The 23,653-nt window shown below is 31.4% G+C and overlaps 2 protein-coding genes across 2 annotated transcripts in view; both read right to left on the minus strand.

Annotated features, from left to right (window-relative positions):
- The window catches only part of LOC144837109 (uncharacterized), a 104,081-nt gene that overhangs the window by 7,963 nt on the left and 72,465 nt on the right, over positions 1 to 23,653 (minus strand). The window contains exons 10-15 of the mRNA XM_078692112.1: positions 2,998 to 3,240; positions 2,538 to 2,732; positions 2,283 to 2,453; positions 1,889 to 2,191; positions 1,211 to 1,303; positions 924 to 1,128 (exon numbers count right to left, since the gene is read on the minus strand). Coding sequence (XP_078548238.1) covers positions 924 to 1,128; positions 1,211 to 1,303; positions 1,889 to 2,191; positions 2,283 to 2,453; positions 2,538 to 2,732; positions 2,998 to 3,240 — 1,210 coding nt within the window. The remainder of the gene's footprint in view (positions 1 to 923; positions 1,129 to 1,210; positions 1,304 to 1,888; positions 2,192 to 2,282; positions 2,454 to 2,537; positions 2,733 to 2,997; positions 3,241 to 23,653) is intronic.
- On the minus strand, positions 3,355 to 6,758 carry LOC144837110 (putative serine/threonine-protein kinase pats1). Its single transcript, XM_078692113.1, has 7 exons — positions 6,623 to 6,758; positions 6,040 to 6,205; positions 5,566 to 5,666; positions 5,328 to 5,384; positions 4,474 to 4,610; positions 3,651 to 3,740; positions 3,355 to 3,561 (listed from the first exon to the last, which is right to left on the minus strand). Exons 1-7 carry the CDS (start codon positions 6,693 to 6,695, stop codon positions 3,355 to 3,357), a joined length of 831 nt encoding a protein of 276 aa, XP_078548239.1. The 5' UTR covers positions 6,696 to 6,758.

The following is a 23,653-nucleotide window of genomic DNA, read 5'->3' on the forward strand; positions in this document are numbered from 1 at the left end:
AGCACTTACGGTTGTACATATACAAATATGAACTTAGGGGAAGCTTATTAGCACTTTAAAAACAAGTTCATTTAGATGACGCTTGATGTATAAACTATTGTCTATATGATTACAGAAATATGTGACTGTTAACATAGGGATGTAGTTTAATAAACCACAGTATCAAGTGTAATTAAAACGTGATAATCACCGTAATTAGTGAACTTTTCCATAATTGTGTTTTATTTGATCTAGCTACGCACACACAAGTTTAGATTAGTAAAGAATAGGTGAAGGCCTGGGTAGAATATCTAATGCACTATGTAGTAATCGACCCTCTAGGCAAGACATTATTGCAATAAAATTAGAAAGGCTATGACTAACTAGTAGGCCTACAGTAATAGTTGTTGTGGGCTACTGCTGTAGTGTTAACTTTGTGTGGATTTTTGGTGTGCGTGAAGAAGTGACCTGTGTATAAAGACACACCTACAATTTAGAGGTCAAATTTGTGCATCAAATACACCAAGTAGTAGTATAGAAAGAAAAACTGGTTTCATAGCATAGCTTGGTGATCAATCTAATCTTCATTCTTATATACAGTATATTATCTACCGAGTACAGTAATACAAAAACATATTTTGTAATAATAAAAAATAAAATACTTACATAAAATGTTACTCAAATATTAAAATACAACAAAATTTACCTCTAAATTACGAGGCAATAATGTGGAATGGTAAAGATCAGAAAATAGTATTTCATGGCCAGCCTACAGTATATCAATACACTGGTGTCTAATATTAGACCAGTGAAGGTTTCATAGTACAAATTAAGATGATTGCAAATTTTGTAAGATGAAGTTATCTTTGTTGATGACAAAAATTGAGAATTCATTAGGATGAAGTAAATGATGACAACATTAAATAATAATCAAACCAACTTACCCGTTAGAAAGAAGTGCTTTATATGAGCAGTATTCATAGCTTTCTTTATTCCACATGGAACAGAATCATTTTGCAAACACTTTTTAAGATCAATTAAGTGATGATCATATGGATCACAAGCAGTACATAACACACGTAGATTGTAGCCAATGCCCTCGTATATATTACAAACAGTTTTTAGTTGCTTCTTCAAGTAGCTTAGTACCTAAAGCATGGGAGTAACAGGTTATTTATAATTTATATAACATGATAAATTTGTTTAAAAGTGATAATCTCATATTGATTACCTCCATGCAGACACTTGGTTCTGGTTTAGATATCAACCATTTATCAGCTACGTTGATACGTCGACCAATTTGATTCCAGCGTGATATTTCAAGCTGTTAAGGAAAATATGACAGCATCTTATGACAATGCATATAATTAATACAGATGGATAAATACATAACAAATAAACATTGAAATGGATCATAAATATAAAAGAAATTGAACATCTTGTTGCGTTAAAGATATATTGTATATAAATACAGTAATTAAAAAATTGTAAATTTTAATATTTCATTATTTAATGTCACATAATAGTTATTCACGTTGACCAAAATTTGGTTTGAAACAATTTTTTTAAACATTTATTTTGTCTTCAAAATGTTAAAACATTACTTTTCTTTGTTGTTTTTTCACAAAAGTGAACAACTTGATTAAATCTGCAAAATGGGCTATTTAACATCATTAATTTGGGCCATGTTTTTGGGGGAACAATACATTGTTAAAATAGACAAAATCAGTAGAGAAAGGTTTGTGGTATGAAAGAAAAAAGTGCGTAATACATAGACATAGAACAGAATGCATATATATATACTATATTCTACGTTAATTGGTTTTATGTTTTCTCTTTAAATACAAATTTTTATTAAATCTTAAAAGTAGAATATAATTATTAGAAAAAATAGTAATTAATTTCAAACCTTTAAAGCATATGGTTTTTCTTTTTCATGGTTAATTCTGACAGAACCTAAACTGATAGTGTGACCACTCAATTTAAAGTCACTACGATTCCGGAACACTTCTGAATCATCATTACCCTTTTGTGTCATAAATTCAAGAAATGCAACAACCAATGTGTGGTACACAGCATCAGGAAGAAAGTCCGTCGGGGTCAGATAAATTGATACTGTTTGTGTGTCATCTGCTGTTACTTTCAGAATGTCTTTTTTGTCAACTTTCATTCGACAAGGAACCAAGAATACCCGGTTACCATCTTCAATTCCCTGTTAATATAAACATCACAATTACACATAAATTGGTACCAGTGATTAGTAAGAGCTTAATCAAAGAAATGAATAAAGTGTATTTGCCAACCTTTCTCTTCTCAAAGAGCAAACGAAAAACTTTCATCAATTCTACAAAGATTTCAAAAAGATCTTCATCTTCATTTCGCCACAAATAACGTAGTAACTTCTCCTCAAGAACTCCTTCATTGCTAAGCTTTTCCCATAGCTTCTGTAATTGCTTCCGATCTTCTGCTTCCTCCTGTGTACAAAAAAAAAACAGATTCTAAATGTAATAGACCTACTGATATACAAATCTAGTTATATATAATATGCATTCACTAACCATTTCAAACATTGGTGTAACTACTGTGATGACTTTTTTCAAAATTTCAATCATCCAGTGAAGATTTGTTATCACAATGTTTCTTAATTTCTCATTAGTGCCGGTGTACATGATAATTCCAGTGTCATTCAGATAATATATGGCAGTGGTGAGTACATCTTGAGGAATTCCACATTGAGTTGCAATCTCAGAAACCTAAAGCAGAATTGACATTTTAATATAATTATTACACTAAATTCATTTGACAAATAAATAACTAAACAGGACAGTACTATTGGAAGGTGCTATACAGACTGATGTTCACGGCCGCATTACTGACTAAATAATTACTATAATTACTGATTAATGTTTGATTACAATTATTCACCTCTGAAGTAAATATTCTGAGTACACACACAACATATTGAATGATAGAATTCTATAACTATACATTAAAAACAAAATTAATTCAAACCCTTACCTCTGTCAAGGTAATGTACAATCTTGTTTTTCCAATCATTTGCAACTTTTCCTGCAAATTAACCCACTTTACAGGAACTTCCTGTACCATTGCTTTCAAGTATCTACCAACGTTTCGCTTAAGTTTTTCAATACCTTCATGTGACTTTACAGTGTTATCCACCATGTACATTTCACGATCTACATGCTTGGCATATGGCATTCCTTTCATTGCATCAAACATCTGCATGAACATCTCCTCAGCCTTTAATTAATAAAATACATAAAAGGTTTCTTCTTTTATTTCATGTGATGCTTATACATTCTGATGTATCATTCAGAAAAAAGCAATGTGCATAAATGAGTAGTCAAATGATATTTAAACTATAGCTATTACCTTTATTTGTCGTTCACTTTGTGTTCCTGACAATTTATCCATATGTGTAGCAACCAAGCAGATGGGAGGTGACTCTATGCTCTTGCCATCAATTAAAATGGGCTTTCCTGAACCATGTTGTAGCACATGTTCATAAATAGACCTTATCCAGAACAAATTCATGTCCAAATTAGTCATTCCCAGTGAATCCTAAAATCAAAATGTAATTGTAATTAGAAAATAAACAATTCTCTGTTGATAAATTTGACAAAATAATCTGAAATACTTGGTGAACTTACAATTGATGAATCTCGTGGATTAGCTAGTTCGTTCAAGTTATCCATCACATTAAACGTAACACAGTATGATACTTTGTTTGTCAGGAAGAACTGAAAGATATAAATACAATGTAAAGAAGGTTAATAGAAAAAATACTATAATTATTGGAAACCTTACTTACAACAGTGGCACACTGCATTGATAAAGGTGCGTCCAAACAATAACTTAAAATGAAACAAAATAAATACAAAAATTTTAAAAAATATTCTAAATTAAATATCACCAGATCTGAATTGTAGCCGTTCAGTTCCTATTTTTCATTTCTCTTGTTTTTTGTTTTTTTAATTGAAAACTTGTTACTTTTAAAGTGAAGTGCATAGAGGCTTTACATATTATGCCCTATATAAAGTCAACATTTATAATTATAAAGAATAAAGAAATATAGGTTTTTCAAATGTTGGCTACCAAAAAAGTTCACAATGGACTAAAAGTCTTAACTTGAATGAATGTAAAATTAAGGACATCTAGAATATTATTTAAATTCAATAGTTAGTTACTTTAGTAAATTGTAAAATGTTAATATCAATGAATACTGTTGGATATAGAAAATAACTAAAATACAAAACTGTGAAAAACTTGCTATGGCACAAACAAAACAGAGAATACATGTTTCATTTATTGTCAGTATTATGTTGGTTATTATTGCCCAACATCTTCTATTGTCATTTTTATTATGATGGTACAGATACAATTACTTGTATCTAAATCCAGATAAGAAGTAAAAGAATCACATGTTAATTTCACTATCAAGAAAAGACTCGAGGATAATTAAGACAAACATACCCTGTGTGTTATATAGTTGTCTAGTTGACAAGCAAAGTCCCATATACTAGTTATGTCACTCACATCTACCTTTCCTGTTGCCTTTGTAAAACCTTTCCTTGCCATATTCACAACTTTAGCCCAGGTTTTATCATTGCCTTTTAAACACAATAAAAAAAAGCACTATGGTAATATTGTTTGATATACCTAAATCTGCAGATATAAAAAATAACTAGATTTGAACTCGTCACTACGGACGAGTTAGGTTATCCGCACCGCAAACGCCACGTGCACGTCATACATATACATTTACTAAAAAAAGACAGGAAAAACAAAAATCAAGCAAAAAAATGATGTTTTTGCGCTACGTGCGCACGCGCGCGTAAAAAAATGCGTTCATGTGGGAATTTTTGAAATGCTCAAAATGACATAAAACGCGTAGAAAATTGATTAGAAGTTGATTTTTCGCTATTTAAAATTTTAAACGTAACTTTTTGCGCAACCTGCCATTTTTAATCCATAGAAAGTTTGCGCTTGATATGACTTAAATTTTCACCAAGTTTCAATACAAAATGGCTTTTGGTTTTTAATCTATGATCAATCATTGAAATTCATAAAATTGCGCGTAACTTACGCTGCGCAACTCTGAAATCGTCGAAAAGCTTGGCTGCACATCTACAGCTATAGGTCAATCTTATGACAAAGTTATACAATCTTATGTTGGCCAGAATTAGAGATATGCGACCAACAAAATTCGTGGAAAGAAAGAAGAACATAGAAAAAAAAAAAAAAAAAAAAAGATCCTGACAATAACAAGGGGTTATCCGCCAAGTGCGGATAACCAATAACATTTTAATGTTTTAGTATGTGCCTACCTTCATCTAATTTCTTTTCTAACACATGTTCACGATTTTGCTTGGATAGTTCAACACCTTTACAAAGCAAGAAAAATGAAACATGTATTATTTATAGATAAACAATATTTAAAAATGAAATACATGTTTAAATACTTTCTAATATTGTTCAATCATTCTGTCTTTATACTATGTATTTAATTGAACAATGCTTTGTTTATTTGTTAAAGTTTCAAGAGTTTGTTTGATGCTGACTCACTATCTACATCTTTCACTTTCTTCCACTTCCTACCATCCTTTTTTGCTTGAAACAATGTAGTTGTTACGATACCATCTGTTGATGGCTCTCTGGAATTAAACCTAATAATAATTGATAGTAAAGTTAAACATATATAAGACTGAAACATATATTATTTACTGAAAAACAGAAATTAAAAAGGCAATCCTAGCTAGCATAGGTTTACTTTTATACAACTATGCACTTGAGTAAAAAATTTAAAAAAAAAATCATCTAATAATAATTTTAAAAATATAAAAATACTAATACCGTATTAAACAGGATTTTACAGTTTCTAAGTTTCAATAATTCTGTCTGAAAATTCAATTCAATTCAACAGGGAATAATGTTTATTTGAAAAAACAAATGTCTTTTCTTTCTAAATACTATTGATACAGTACTACAAACAGGGAAGAGTATTAAAATTAATGTTAGTATTTTCTGGTTATTTGTTACCTTTCACCAAGCATAGCCTTTACACAACTAGTCTTGCCAGCACCTTCTTTCCCAAGAAACATACATCTTGAATTCACAACTGCAATCTCACCATTTTGAAGCTCATATTTGTATATTTTAATAGCATATTTACCCTTTGAATATATCTCTGCTGGAACTAATAATTCTAATATAAAAACATTAATATTATAACACTTTCAAAATGTCAAATTTCAAATTCACTTTTTTATTTATTTTCATACATAACTTCTTTCAAGCTAATAATATTATTTAACATCTACATAGACATTGATAAATAATTTAATTGTTGTCAAAGATGTATTGTTCCCCTCAAAACATGAAAAATGAAGACCTCGAATAAGCAATTATGCAGTTTTAACAACGTTATTCACTTTCGTGGAAAGAAAAAGAGAACAAAAATAATAATTTCGAAATAATGTCTGACAGACAATTATGACTATTTTTGGTCAAAGTGAACTAGCAAAATTAGTATTGGAATATACTGCTGGAACAATGTCAAATTTCAAATAAATTTGAATTGTTCATAAATAACTTAAAAATATAAAAGTAAGGCATCACTTACTGTCAAAGTCAAATTTTAAAATCTTGTTCCTTTCATCTGGGTCTGTGTATGTATTATTTTCTAAAACAGTCATTGGTGTATTTCCTTCCTACAAACAAATTAATGTTTTAGTTAGTATTAAGAAATAATATGAATTGATATTGGCTACTGAGCGGTACTATCCAGACACCCTTATCAAATAAAAAGATATTATCAATATTCTAATAGTAGACTATGATATCTATAAATACGAAAAATAAACAAACATTAGTAGGCCTATGCTAATAGTGTGTAAGAGATAAACTGCTAGTATACTTCATATACAGAAACTACCATTAAACCACTGGTGATTTCATCAATCTCAAAGTCAGATTAAACTCCTTTATTTTATTTATGTATTATTAGTAAAGCAATTTTTAAAATTTAACAATTCAACAATATCAAATGAATAACAATAATTCCAAAACTCATATTGTAATTTTTTGATAAATATATTGGTATCTTTATTAAATAATAAAAACATATTGGTAAGATAAGGTATTGGACTCTTTCCAAATCTGTTCGTGGTACAACCAACATTTCCATGCTGCATGAAGCATGTCACTATTTCTAGGGTAGGTTCAAATTGACACATATATACCTGTAGTGGAGTGTCTCCATCATTGATGAACAAAATCATAATCATAAGTTCAATAATATTGATAACAGCTATATAAGTAATTGATAAGTGCTAATTAGACACCCAATAAATGTATAGCAAAACAAATCTCATCACAAATGTGTGTATTCTCTTGTAACTTAATCCTGTAGTAAATTTGTTGCAGTTAAATTCATTATAATTTACATCTGATTGTCTACCTTTGTTACAGTATCTTTACATAGTAATTTATGCAATCTTATGAATCGTTATACCTAGTCTTGAGAAAATTATTTTTTCTTTGTTGATCCACTACAAGAAAACAAATATGTATGTAATAAGTATGTGTAAGTTTGTGTATGTACTGCCATACAGTAAGTGTATAATAGTGAAAAAATTACCTTATTTTGCAATGTTAGTGATGCACCACCTTGCTTTATAAAGAATGTCACTAATTCCAAGGTACAATTTCCATAACGCAGATAAGAATGAAGTGGAGTATTTCCATCCTTGACAAAATCATAATCATAAGTTCAATAATATTGATAACAGCTATAATAAGTGTAACCCTGACATGGTTTACCATGTTTTCCTGGTCAGATTTTTTCTATACTTTGTAGTGAGGTAGAATAATCTTTCAATTAATGTTTTAATCTTTTAATCCTTTTTTGTTGCTAAGCACAGTAGTGTTTTAATTAGTTGTTTATCTTTTTGTTAGAACTTCTGTTGCTGTTTATGTCATGTCATAAACTATGTGGTAATGCATGGGAGTTTTCTGTTTTTCTATAGAAACTGACCAATAAGGGCCAGTTTACCCTTTGTTTTTCCCCAGCAATAAGGATTGACCAATGGGATTAGCCTTGGTCAGGTGACTGGGCAAATATTAGGGTATGTTCCCATGTTTCATTCTTCTTTTTTCCTGATTATGCCATCTGAAGTGCTGGTCATTTCCAAGTGTTACAAATTAAACTAATTTAATTCGTCACTTTGACGTATTATAGGTGATCATTTTATAATTTTACTAATACTTAATTTTTAAAGAAACATGCACGTACATTAAATATGACCGCAAAATATTGATTTATGCAATTTTATGACCTGATGGATAAATGCTTATGGTGCTGATTGGTGCCTATTACTTAGTGTCAAATAGAATATATGCTCTGTACTGTATATCAGCGTAACATAGGTGAAATTACTGGACCCACATTATGTTTGAATTTTTTGGTATGATGACGTTATCAAAATAAACTTGAAGTTGAAAATTTCAAAAGATAATGAATTGAGCAACAAAATATAAGATTTGGAAGAAAATTTGGCGTGTAGATGTAGATTTTTATAAATTTGACGAAAGAGATAAAAAAACTACTTTTTAAATTCAACTGGCTATATCATTATGTTACAACATCCAAAAAGCTTAATTTTTATATGAATTTATATCTACATTTCATCAGCTTTCATAATCAATTTTAATCAACAAGGTCACCTTTAATTCTGAAGAGATGTGAGATATTTAAATATACGCTGAAGGTCAAATTACACAACCTACGTTATTCAAGTTTTTACGCGTGATGACGTCATCGAAATAAAAATAGTCATGAGAAAGTCAATTAATTGAGCAATCACATACTAAAATTTGAGCGAAAATTGGGCACAAAATAACAGAGATGCGTTCTATTGAATGTGATAAAATATGACGAAATATGAGAAAAAAAACTTAATTTTAAATTCAAGTGGCCATTTGATGACGTCACAACATTTTGTACGTAAAATGTGTACATGAATTCATATCTATACCTCAATGGCTTCCAGAATAAGTTAAAACAATTGGGGTTCATTGTGCATTCTGAAGAAATATTTTTATGTTAAAATTGCCTTATTTTTTACAATTTTCAGCACTTTTGTGCAATTAATTTGCGCATTTTGTCATTTTTAACGTGCTCGTATAGCGTTATTATTATAAAATTCGTATTTTTTACGCTTTTTAAGTATCGCGCACGCACATTTTTTTTTTTGCGCAGTAATTTTTTGAAACACGCAAATGGCCTAATTCATGCTCTAAATTGATCAAAACTTAATTTTGAGCTTTTAAAATTTTTAACGCGCAATTTCACGCGCATGAACTTGAAACGCGCAAGTTTTTATTTGCTAATATTTTAACCTTTGACCTGAAGTTTATGTGTAGTGAATTTCATTAATATGTGATAAAGAGTTATGAAGATATGATTGATAATGTGATTTAACAAAATGGCGTATAAATGACGTCACGGATGAGTTATCACGCTGAAAAACTAACTACGACTAAACTAAATTAATTAAATTTTTGTGATTATTGACATTTAACTTTTTGAGATAATTGACACACAAAATCTGTACAGAAAGAAATAAATAACTAGACATGAAACTCGTCACTATATATCCGCACGACAAACGCCACATGCGCGTCATACGTTAGAATTTTGCACACAGAAAAAGATTATGGCATTATGACCTGATCTGAAGAATACGATATGTTGTTAGTGCTGAATTTTGTGTAAAATAGTATATACAGTATAAACAGTATAATCTGTATACATATTACATACAGTGTAGAATAGGTGAAATTATGGGACACGCCATTTATGAAAATTTGTAACATGGCGACGGTATCAAGATGAAACACTAAGATAGCAATTTCGGAAGGAAATTATCTCAGCAACAACATATTAACGTGTAGAAGAAATGTTAATACGTAAAATATAGATGCACGCTTATTTAAATGTAATGAACTATGACGCAAAAGATGAAAATACGACTTTTTTTATTTATGACGTAATTTTAAGTCGAAATTGTTTTAAAATTTGTAAAATTACTATAAAAGGCTGGAAAAACACGCAAAAAAAAATGTTTTTAGGGCTACGTGCGCACCATGCGCGTAAAATTGTTCGCGTGCGTGGGCATTTTTGACTAGCTCAAAATGTCATGATCAGCGTAGAAAGTTCATTAGAAATTAATTTTGCACATTTTGAATTTTAAATGCGTGTGCGCGTGTAACTTCGTGTAAAACATGCCATTTTTAGTGCACAAAAAGTTAGCGCAAGATATAAATTAAACTTTTGCTAAGTTTCAATTTAAATTGTTATATGGTTTTCAATCTATGTTAAATAAGCGAAATTCATAAAATCGCGCTTAAGTCACGTTGCGCATTTCTGAGGTCATTCACAATAGGAGGTGCACAACTTCACGTGAATGCCCATATGTTGACAAAGTTATGAAATGTTATATTTACACGTTTTTGAGATACGCGGGACACAAAAATGGAGGAGAAATGTGCGTGCGCGCGTAATTTCTTGTAATACATGACATTTTTAATCCACAAAAAGTTTGCCTAGATATGACTTAAATTTTCACAAAGTGCCAAAAAACAATTATGCTTGGTTTTTAATCTATGATCATTAAAAATCATAAAATTGCGCGTAAGTCACGTTGCGCAACTCTGACATCATTCAAAAATAGGAGGTGCACAACTTCACGTAAATGTCCATATGATGACAAAGTTATGAAATGTTATGTTTACAAGTTTTTGAGATACGCGAGACACAAAAATGGAGGAGAAAGAAAGAATAATACTAGACATGTAACTCGTCACTTTGACGAGTTAGTTATCCGCACGACAAACGCCACGTGCACGTCATACGTTGGAATATTGCACACAGAAAAAGATTATGGCATTATGACCTGAACTGAAGAAAATGATATGTTGTTAGTGCTGAATTCTGTCAATTTTGTGTCATATAGTATATACAGTACAAACAGTATAATCTGTATACATATCACAAACAGTGTAAAAATAGGTGAAATTACGAGACCCGTATTTTATTTTAATTTTTAACATGTTGACGGTTTCAAAATGAAACGCGAAGGTAGTAATTTCGGAAGGAAATTATCTCAGCAACAACATATTAATGTTTAGAAGAAATTTGAATACGTGAAATATTGATGCGCTCTCTTTTAAATGTAATGAACTATGACGCAAAAGATGAAAATATGACTTTGTTTATTTAACTGGCCATATGATGACGTCACAACATCTGATTGGCAAAAAGTTCTCATGATTTCGTATCTACAATCCCATAGCTTCCTGAAAACGTTTTAATCGTGATTATCACATTTTATTCTTACGAGCTATAACAGATTAAAATTTACTGTAAAGATGAAATTAATGACCCTGTTAATTAAAATTTTTAGGCATGATGACGTCATAAAAATTAAAATATTTTTAACTCATGCGTAAGATAGTTAATTGACCTAGACAATATTAAATTCTCGGAGAAAAAGGAATACAGATAGGTGTGATGCGCTCCATTGAATATGATGAGCAATAACGAAAGAGACAAAAATCTTATATTTTACATTCGTGTGGCCATACGATGACGTCACAATGTCCGGTTAGCCATATTGATTCATGATCCGATATCTACAACTCATCAACTTCCAAAATATGTAATTTAAAAAAAAGTTCACCTCGTTGTTTAGAATCTATGACTGTTTAAAAAAAGGCATAATTTTGACAAATTTTGACATATTTTTGAAGTTTTTCATCAAAAACGCACGTAAAGTATCCAATTCAACGTGCCCGTATGACGTAATTGTAAGTCAAAATTGTTTAAAAGTTGGTAAAATTACTAGAAAAGGCTGGAAAAACATAAATTACGCAAAAAAAAAATTGTTTTCAATGCTACGTTCGCACCATGGAATTTTTTACATGCTCAAAATGACATGAAACGCGTAAAAAGTCGATTAGAAATTGATTTTTCGCATTTTGAAATTTTAAACGCGCATGCGAGCGTAACTTCGTGTGAAACATGCCATTTTTTTTCCACAGTCAGCTAGCGCAAGATATAAATTAAACTTTTGTTAAGTTTCAATTTACGTTGTTATATGGTTTTCGATATATGTTAAAAACGCGAAATTCATAAAAACACGCGCAAGTCACGTTGAGCATTTCCAACGTCATTCACAATAGGAGGTGCACAACTTCACATGAATGCCCACATTTTGACAAAGTTATAAAATGTTATGTTTACACGTGACACAAAAATGAACTAAAGAGGAATACAGAAAAAAAAAAACTAGACATGAAACTCGTCACTTTCACAAACGCCATGTGCACTTTATACGTTGGAATATTGCACACAGAAAAGATTATGGCATTATTATGGCAGTTTGCCCTAGATATGACTTAAATTTTCAAAAAGTGCCAAAAAACAATTCTGCTTGGTTTTTAATCTATGATCAATCATTAAAAATCATAAAATTGCGCGTAAGTCACGTTGCGCAACTCTGACATCATTCAAAAATAGGAGGTGCACAACTTCACGTAAATGTCCATATGATGACAAAGTTATGAAATGTTATGTTTACAAGTTTTTGAGATACGCGAGACACAAAAATGGAGGAGAAAGAAAGAATAATACTAGACATGTAACTCGTCACTTTGACGAGTTAGTTATCCGCACGACAAACGCCACATGCACGTCATACGTTGGAATATTGCACACAGAAAAAGATTATGGCATTATGACCTGAACTGAAGAAAATGATATGTTGTTATTGCTGAATTCTGTTATTTTGTGTCATATAGTATACACAGTATAATCTGTATAGATATAACATACAGTGTAGAATAGGTGAAATTAATGGACCCGCTATTTATTCCAATTTTTAACATGTTGACGGTTCCAAAATGAAACGCGAATGTAGCAATTTTCTCAGCAACAACATATTAACGTGTAGAAGAAATTTGAATACGTGAAATATTGATGCGCGCTCTTTAATTTTTTATTTAACTGGCCATATGATGACGTCACAATATCCGATTGGCGAAAAGTTTACATGATTTCGTATCTACAATCCCATAGCTTCCAAAAAACGTTTTAATCGTGATTATCACATTTTATTCTTACGAGCTATAACAGATTAAAATTTACTGTAAAGATGAAAGTAATGACCCACATAATTTAAATTTTTAGCATGAAGACGTCATAAAAATTAAAATATTTTTACCTCATGCGAAAGATAGTTGATTGATCTAGACAATATTCAAATCTCGGAGAAAATGGAATACGGATAAGCGTGATGCGCTCCATTGAATGTGATGAGCAATAACGAAAGAGACAAAAATCCTATATTTTACATTCGTGTGGCCATACGATGACGTCATAACATCCGTGAGGGAAAAATTCTGCATGAATTCATATCTACAACATATCTGCTTACATATTAAGTTAAAAAAATTGGGGGTAACGGTTGATCCTGAGGAGCTATAATAGATTCAAAATAGGTATCATTTTGACAATATTTTTAACTTTTGCAACTAAAACACACGCAAATGGTCTAAATCAACGTGTACGTATGATGTCATTTTAATTGAAATGATGTCAATCTTGTTTAAAATGACTAGGAAAGGCTGAACAATCACAATTCAAGAACTAGACATGAAACTCGTCACTTTGACGAGTTTGGTTATCCGCCGCGCAAGTGGTGAAACATGGACGTTTAACGACGTACCTTTTAACATTAAGGGGATAGGTTGAGGCCAAAAGGAAGTGTTCACGTTGGCATTATGACCTACAGGTCGGACAAGCAACTGACAAACAAACCAGAAAATGTAATAGAAATCACATATCTCCTAACAACGATGAACAGCTCTGATGCGAGAAAAGTATTGTTTGCCTCCCTCTATCCTGTAAAAATAACGTCTTATTTGGCCTGGGTCTTATTACGCAAAAAATGAAAATACGACTTTTTTTATTTAAAGATGTATTGTCCCTTGAAACACCAAAAAATGAAGGTCAAAATATTCTAAATTTAAATTGGCCATATCAAAGTAATATTAAAGTTATTCACTTTAAGTCGAAAATTCGAGCCAAAAGCAACAAGTTTACGTAATTAACAGGTAAATTAGTTTGATTACATTTCGTCTGGAAATTCGTCGCGAGCGAAAGTAAACAAAGATTTCAAACCATGAGTACGCATTATGCATATGCTAATTAGGATTGTTTACAACTCGTCACGGTTGAGAAGGTATTTTCACACAGATCGTGAGGAAGTTTTATGATTATGCATACAGAGTAGCCAAACAAGCGCGTTTCATTATGCGATATGTTTTGATCGAAAACTTTTTTGAACAAAAAAACGTCTGTATTTCAGTTAAATGATTTTTTTTCCGACAAATTTTTGGTGATAGTTAATAACTATTATGATACTTCAAAATGACCCACCTTTTTTCGAAATCTGTTATTTTTTATTTTTTTTGAATTAGACAAATGGACAATACATCTTTAACTGGCCATATGATGACGTCACATCATCAGATTGGCAAAATTTTCACATGATTTTGTATCTACAGTTCAATAGCTTCCAGAAAACGTTTTAATCGTGATTATCACATTTTATTCTTACGAGCTATAACAGATTTAAATTTAATGTAAAGATGAAATTAATGCCACATGTAATTTAAATTTTAGGCATGATGACGTCATAGAAATTAAAATATTTATAACTCATGCGAAAGATAGTTGATTGACCTAGACAATATCAAAATCGGGGTGAAAATGGAAAACGGATAAGTGGAGATGCGCTCTATTAAATGTGACGAGCTATGACGAAAGATACAAAAATCTTAAATTTTATATTCGCGTGGCCATACGATGACGTCACAATGTCCGGTTAGCCATATTAATACATGATCCGATATCTACAACTCATCAACTTCTAGAAAATGTCATCCACAAAAAGTTGACTATGCAGTTTAGAAATTACGACTGTTTAAAAAGAGGCATAATTTTGACGAATTTTTGAACTTTTTCATCAAAAACGCGCGCAAATTGTCCAATTCGACGTGCTCGTATGGCGTAACTTTAAGTCGAAATTGTTTAAAAGTTGGTAAAATTACTAGAAGAGGCTGGAAAAACATAAATCATGCGGAAAAATAATGTTTTTAATGCTACGTGTGCACCGCACACGTAAAAATTTGCGCACGCGTGGGATTTTTTGACATGCTTAAAATGACATGAAACGCGTAGAAAGTTGATTAGAAATTAATTTTGCGCATTTTGAAAATTTAAATGCGCGTGCACGCGTAACTTTGTGTAAAACACGCAATTTTTTTTCAACAGAAAGTTAGCGCATGATATAAATTAAACTTTGCAAAGTTTCAATTTGAAATGTTATTTGGTTTTCGACCTATGTTAAATACGACAAAATCGTTAAATCGCGCGTAAGTCACGTTGCGCAATTGTAAACGTCATGAAAAGCTTCGCAGCACAACTTCATGTACATGAAGATATGTTGAGAAAGTTACAAAATGTTATGTTTGCAAGTTTTAGAGAAAAGCGTTCCACAAAAATCATACAGAAAGAAAGAAGATCAAGAAAAAGATGATGTTGATTTCGTACAATCACAAGAGGTTATCCTGCAACTTTGTTGCGGATAACCAATAAAAAAAAAACATGATTTTTATACTCCGTGTGCACCGCACGCGTAAAATTGTTCGCGCGCGGGAAATTTTGACATGCTCAAAATGTCATGAATGGCGTAAAAAGTTAATTATAAATTAATTTTGCGCATTTTAAAATTTTAAATGCACGTGCTCGCGTAACTTCTTGTAAAACATGCCATTTTCAATCAACAGAAAGTTTGCCCTTGATATGACTTAAATTTTCACAAAGTGTCAACAAAAAATTATGTATGATACTAATGAATACATTTTATAACAAGATAAATGTAATTAATAATCAATCTATAGTTTGCATTATATATAATTGCTCTTTTTGATGACAAATTCAAAATGGAACTGAAATCAGGGTACCCAGGAGTGGAACCAGAAATAAATCAAAAGGGGGAACAAAGATTATTTTGTCTGAGGGCCATTGGCTTTCTGAGCAATTTAGTTTGTTTCAAATGGTTTAAGCACATAACTAATAGTATGCTAAATTTCCAATATACATCCTTGAAAGGAATCAAAATAATAAAGTTTATAAATACTGACAACAGACATTATGTGAAATTGGTTTTCTGTCAATATCAACAGCAGCAAAAAATACAGCTAAATAATGTAGTAAAAAATCGTATTTGTCATATTGATAAACAAATAGAATGGTTTACTGCAGAGAATGGTTGCCTACTACACTAGCAAATACCTGTAGATTACCTTATTTTGCAATGTTGCTGCATATCCATTATCCATTAAAAGACAAGTCACTATATCTAAGGTAGGATTTAATGTCCTTAGATATTCATGTAGTGGAGTGTCCCCATCCTGGAAAGGAATCAAAATAATAAAGTTTTTAAATACTGACAACAGACATTATGTGAAATTGGTTTTCTGTCAATATCAACAGCAGCAAAAAATACAGCTAAATAATGTAGTAAAAAATTGTATTTGTCATATTGATAAACAAATAGAATGGTTTACTGCAGAGAATGGTTGCCTACTACACTAGCAAATACCTGTAGATTACCTTATTTTGCAATGTTGCTGCATATCCATTATCCATTAAAAGACAAGTCACTATATCTAAGGTAGGATTTAATGTCCTTAGATATTCATGTAGTGGAGTGTCCCCATCCTGGAAAGGAATCAAAATAATAAAATTTTTAAATACTGACAACAGACATTATGTGAAATTGGTTTTCTTTCAATATAAACAGCAGCAAAATTACAGCTAAATAATGTAGTAAAAAATTGTATTTGTCATTATTGATAAATAGAATGGTTTACTGCAGAGAATGGTTGCCTACTACACTAGCAAATACCTGTAGATTACCTTATTTTGCAATGTTACTACTGCAAACGCATTATGCTTTAAAAGATAAGTCACTATATCTAAGGTAGGATTTACTGTTCTTAGATATTCATGTAGTGGAGTGTCCCCATCCTGGAAAGGAATCAAAATAATAAAGTTTATAAATACTGAAAACAGACATTATGTGAAATTTGTTTTCTTTCAATATAAACAGCAGCAAAAATTACAGCTAAATAATGTAGTAAAAAATGTTAAATTTTAAATTTCAATGAAAACTTTTTTCATTAAACATGCGATATATGATATGCATAAAAAAATATGCAGGAAATGTAAATATATATATGAGATTCTGTAATTGTTGAATAAAGGTGGTAGTTAACCACAAAAGATAAAAAAAAAATTTCAATGAAAAGAATTTTTTTTTTTATAGGCCTATTATGAAAATATATATATATTTTTAATACCTCATTGATAGATGTCACAAGATCTGGCTGTGTTCTACATATGTGTTTAATTGTTTGAAAATCATTCCTATGCAAAGCTTCTTCTAATTGGTTCCTGTTAAAATGATTATAAAAGATTATAATGAACTGTTACATTATTTTATGAAAATGACGATTGATGGAAATAATATCATCATTAAATTTGATGAGAATGGGCCCTTTAATTGTAATATTTATGTCGTAATCTTTTAAGAAAATTTGAAAAGTAATTTTTCTCAAAATAATATCTTAAATTGTTATCTTTTTCATTTAAACTATAAATTTATTGAAGGTTAATCTGTTTGATTCGAAATAATAAAATTTAAAAAACCTACCTTTGCATTTTCAATACAGTGTCTTCACTTAACATTTATTAATGCTGTTAGCTTCTAGTATAAAAGTAAGCCTACACATTCTCTTCTGAAAATATAAAAGGTACACATTTAACCTTTCCTGGTATGTAAACTATCTGTATCTCTATAAATTCCTATTGAAGTTATAAATATACCATAGATGTTTCTAATGCTGGCTGTTTTACAGTACTTTGTCGTTTTGATTTAGCTTTTGCTTATTATATTTGTACATTGAGAAACAGCTACTGATACTCACAACAATGTTAAATATTAGTTTAAAGATTGTCACCCAAAAACATGAAAAATGAAGATTAATTAAATCAGACTTTGAATAGCTGGTTATTTTGTAGTTTTAATCAAGTTAATCACTTCTGTAGAAAAAAAAACCCATTGGCTAGCAGCCAAATTTACTATTTGTTTGCTTTAAATTATCGTTTTTTCAGGTAAATACAATGTTTTCAATCACATTTTTGGTCAAAATGGGTAACTATTATGGGACATTAAAATGGCATATTAAAAAAAATATGTTATTTTTATATGGGGGATAATACATCTCTAAAGCTATCAAATTGTCTGTACTATCTTGTCTGATTTTAAATGTTTATATCTCCAACTCTGTAGCCTGAGGTTATTAACTGCATATGCCTGTCAGGTTTTGTTAGACAAACCACAGCTCTGTCTACAATATCAAACTAGATTAAAAGAAATTGTTATGTTCTCAAATAACGTAGTGATATGACCTCATCATTTCCATGGTGGTGTAGACAGAGCTTTACAAATAATTTTCAGGAGATAAAAGAAACTAGTGCGAATCATCTTTAATTCCTAATATGTGTGTTGTATTCAAAATGCAAAAAAGACAATACTGATAATAATCAATTGCTTACTGGATATACAAATGGAATGGAAACTTCAGTATTATCAGACTGTTGAACATAAAACTGGTGAAAATGTATACATAATGAAAAGCTATTCCAGCAGAAACATTTTATATTTCAACATCACTGTATGTGTTTCATACTTACAGCATGTATAAAATATAATTCCATCAGACATCATTGCATCTGTATGCTGCTGTTATTGGATGAAGATGACCTGTATGCTACAGTAGTGTTACTGGATGAAGATGACCTGTATGCTGGTGTTACTGGATGAAGATGACCTGTATGCTACAGTAGTGTTACTGGATGAAGATGACCTGTATGCTGGTGTTACTGGATGAAGATGACCTGTATGCTGGCGTTACTGCATGAAGATGACCTGTATGCTGGTGTTACTGAATGAAGATGACCTGTATGCTGGTGTTACTGAATGAAGATGACCTGTATGCCGGTGTTACTGAATGAAGATGATCTGTATGCTGACGTTACTGGATGGAGATGACCTGTATGCTGATGTTACTGGATGAAGATGATCTGTATGCTGGTGTTACTGAATGAAGATGACCTGTATGCTGGTGTTACTGCATGAAGATGATCTGTATGCTGGTGTTACTGAATGAAGATGATCTGTATGCTGACGTTACTGGATGGAGATGACCTGTATGCTGATGTTACTGGATGAAGATGATCTGTATGCTGGTGTTACTGAATGAAGATGACCTGTATGCTGACGTTACTGGATGGAGATGACCTGTATGCTGATGTTACTGGATGAAGATGACCTGTATGCTGGTGTTAATTAATGAAGATGACCTGTATGCTGGTGTTACTGAATGAAGATGAGCTGTATGCTGGTGTTACTGGATGAAGATGACCTGTATGCTGGCGTTACTGCATGAAGATGACCTGTATGCTGGCGTTACTGAATGAAGATGACCTGTATGCTGGTGTTACTGAATGAAGATGATCTGTATGCTGGTGTTACTGCATGTAGATGACCTGTATGCTGGCGTTACTGCATGTAGATGACTCCTGTGCTAGCATTACAACATATTATACTTTAGACTTTTAAACTGCTATACTTGTTAAACAAATAAAGCCTATTGTGTACATTGTACGATTGTAAAATCTAAGTTTATCACCAAGTTAATATTAAACTGGCCATGGTCTCATCTTTAAATATTTAAAAAATTATTTTGTTCATACTAATTGATTGACATATCTTGGTTTGTGGATTCATTTTCCAAAATGGCAATTATGACTTTTCTTTAATTAATACACAACAAATGGCTGCCATTCAGTTTGGCAGCTATATTTTACACCCCAAAAAAAACATCCCTCTAGGCAATTGTGAGTATCAGAAAAACGTATCAGTTATTTGGTCAACAATTTTGTTAATATTCTACATACTACATAATCTATGAACCATCTATTGATAACAAATTTTGAAATAAGCTTTGCCTGAATATCTTGTTGCTAGGGGTAACAGACCCACATAAACACAGCAAATCATTATTATTAATCAATACCCTGGAAATTGCAATTATACATTGATACTATGAAACGAAATTACAAGTCTACAGAACCAGACAACCATGGTTAGGATAGAGCTAAGAAAATTTAGGAAAATAGAGTTAGAGGTCCTGGAAATTGGACTTATTATACTTCAAAACATGAAACAAAATATATAAGTCCATGGTTGGGACTGAGCTAAGAAATTTGTCAAAAATAGAGCTGTTAGGTCTCGGAAAATGCACTTATTGTACTTCGAAATATGAAATGAAATTTATAAGTACCTATGATCAGCTTTATGGTTGGGGCTGAGCTAAGAAAATTTTGAAAACTAGAGCTGCAAGTCTTCAACAATTGCATCTTATAATTTGATAACATCAGGCCTAGAGGCTTAAAAAAGTAGTCCGTTTTGGCCTAATTTGGTGGGGGGGAGGGGTGCGTCCACAAGCATAGACCATTTTCAGTCAGGAAAATCAGGATACCTTGCAAGTGTATGCATGCATAACATCTGGACTTCAGAGTACGGTGAGAAGTTCACGACATACTGTACAGGACATTGAAAACTTAATAACTTGGCTATAATAAGATGTTGTTGACTAAGCGAAAATGGCATGTTTTTTGTTTAGTAATGTATGAAATATTTATTTTAGGTGCCCCACGTTACAGAGGGTTAATCGTAAATTTAAAAATTGGTGAACATACGAACAATTAACATAATTTGTTTTTGCTGTAGTGTACGTCGATACACAGTACACGAAGTAACGCGTCGGTAAACTTCACCTGGAAAGTAACTACACTACACATTTTGGTTCCTGGATGGAACATGATATCACGCGAAAACCACAATGGGCCCAATGTTGAACGATTCGTACAAAGGGACACCGGCAGAGCGTACCTATTGTAGTAGTTAGATCGCTGGCAATAATGAATGCATATAAAGTGCATAATAACCCTCTGACATACTAACGGTTAATAGAATGTCGCGGTTTTCTAGGTGCTGAAGCTACGAAGTGAACGTGAACGATTTGTACTGTATATTATATTCCCCGACAAAAATTACCCGTGTTCCCGACCAGGGAGGGTGGGGCTAGCCTCTCCGGCAAGGGGGCTAGAGCCGTGTAGCTCGAATTAGCATTTTTTGAAGTCGAAGTTCGAACTACAACTAAAGTCTGGTTTAAGAATACAGGCGTATCACTGTACTAGTGTACTATCAGGCTAATACACCTTTTTTTATTTTCACGTCAGACATGTTTTGTTCAAAATATACTTAGTACAAGATATTCAGCAGTCTAACTTCTGTGACCTTTGTACTCTCCAACAACAGACATTAGTAGGTTTGATATTAACATTTTAACACAAGTTTATTGAACAATTCATGTGCTATTAAACGAAAGGCCTGAAAGGTAAGTGATAACATAGGCAGAATTTGAGCAAAAGATAGTGATCACCCTTGTAGTGTTTACCAACATTAGCTTTTAAGCCTCTGAATTTCGAATTAAAATCTGTAATTTAATTGTATTACAATTTTTGCTGTAAAAATAAAATAGTTGAGAAACACTTCAATGGATGCAACTGGTTGCCATAAACTAACATTTCCAAACAAAGTATTGCTATTCGTGTAATTGTCATAAAATTTAGCACAATTCTGTAAGTCAAATGAAATATTCTTTTAAAATAATATAAAAACTCACACTACAACTGAATCTGAACAACAGAACCCTACCCTGGAAACAATCCTCCATCCACTGGTAAATCAGTCTGACTGAACAGCTCTACATCAACAGACGCTACTTGACTATAGGGTGTTTATAATTGTCACTGCTTCTGTGCGTCACATGACTTCCTAATCAGTCTTGCATGCTAGCCTATAATAGAAAATATAAATGGTGTTTACCTATCTATCGTTTTCAAACTTCATATAAACAATTTAGATAGTGTTAGGAAGATATCATAATTCCTATTCGACCAATGTAAACGAACGCGAGACATTATGGGCGGAGCCAGAGCCATATAGAGTTAAAACATTGGGTTAAACTTAAAAGTCATGTGATATACAGATCAAATTTTTTCAAAATTATCTCTATTAACCCATGTAAAGTATAGATTAGGAGCAACAAAATAATGTTTTCTTATATTTTTAAAAATGTAATTGCATATTTGACAGTGAATTATTGATGTGCAAAGTGTACAGAAGTACTTGCTTGCGCTTGTACACTATAAGATTTTTTTATTTTGGAACAAAACATCACATAACTATGTATATTTTTAATTCATAATGGATGCTTTGCTGATTAAATAAAATAATAAAGTGTCGTGGATATATTTGTTAATAATATTTTGTGCTTTAGGATAATATATGTGTATTTTGATTACCAGGAATTGTTTAGGTATAAAAAACAATTTTCACTAAAGGCTAATTAGGAGGCTCTGGTTGTTTAGTAGAGGCCTACTATGTCATTTTATGTTGTGGTAATAGTATTGATAATATTATTTATTGGCCTATATAGTGGTTAATTATTGATAAGGTATATCAAGAAGGAAAAAAGATATCCATGGGAAGGCCAATCCTACTTCACATCACATTAATTTTATTTATTTTTTTATCATAAATTGGTATGGAGAATGCACTAAGCTATATTAAATGTATCAACTAATTATAAATTATTAATTAAAAAAAAATCATATTTTGCATAATGAAACAAAAACTACTGTCTGTATTTTATTGTGAGCAGTCTACTAGCTTTATACAAAATATTTTAAAATAACAATTATGGATAAAAAAAAATGGATATTACAATAAAAACAGAACTTTATTTTAAATTAAATATATTTATTATGAGATAGACAATTCTTTATTTAATAATTATATCATTTATTGTTCATTTATTATTAAAAACCAAAATTGTTATTTCGCACTGCCATTTTAGTATGTGGAGGTCCGAAATCGGAAAAATTAAATGGTGGGAGACTTTATAAAAGCCTGGGCGAAAAAGGACATTTTAAAATTTTGATTAGAACCATGGGGCCTAGGCTTCTTTCCCCAGTCTATTATTAGCCCTCGTCCCCTCTAAATCCTGGATCTACTCCTGGTGTATTTCTACCAAAATGAGTGTGACATTATGTTTATGCAGTTATTAGACAAACTTACTGATTCAACAGATTTTTACAATCTTCTGTCATGTGAAATATAAAGCATTATAACTACAGAACTAAACTACCGTATTATACTCCACACAAATACCCTGACTAACACTCAACAGCCCTGGGGAAGCAGTGCATTTTAGTCTATTAATAAATGGATCATAAAGTAAGGTAGTACAATACCCCACACAAATACCCTGACTAACAGCCCTGGGGAAGCAGTGTATTTTAGTCTATTAATAAATGGATCATAAAGTA

This window comes from Antedon bifida, chromosome 3 (genome assembly GCF_963402885.1).
Source record: "Antedon bifida chromosome 3, ecAntBifi1.1, whole genome shotgun sequence".
Taxonomy (NCBI): domain Eukaryota; kingdom Metazoa; phylum Echinodermata; class Crinoidea; order Comatulida; family Antedonidae; genus Antedon; species Antedon bifida.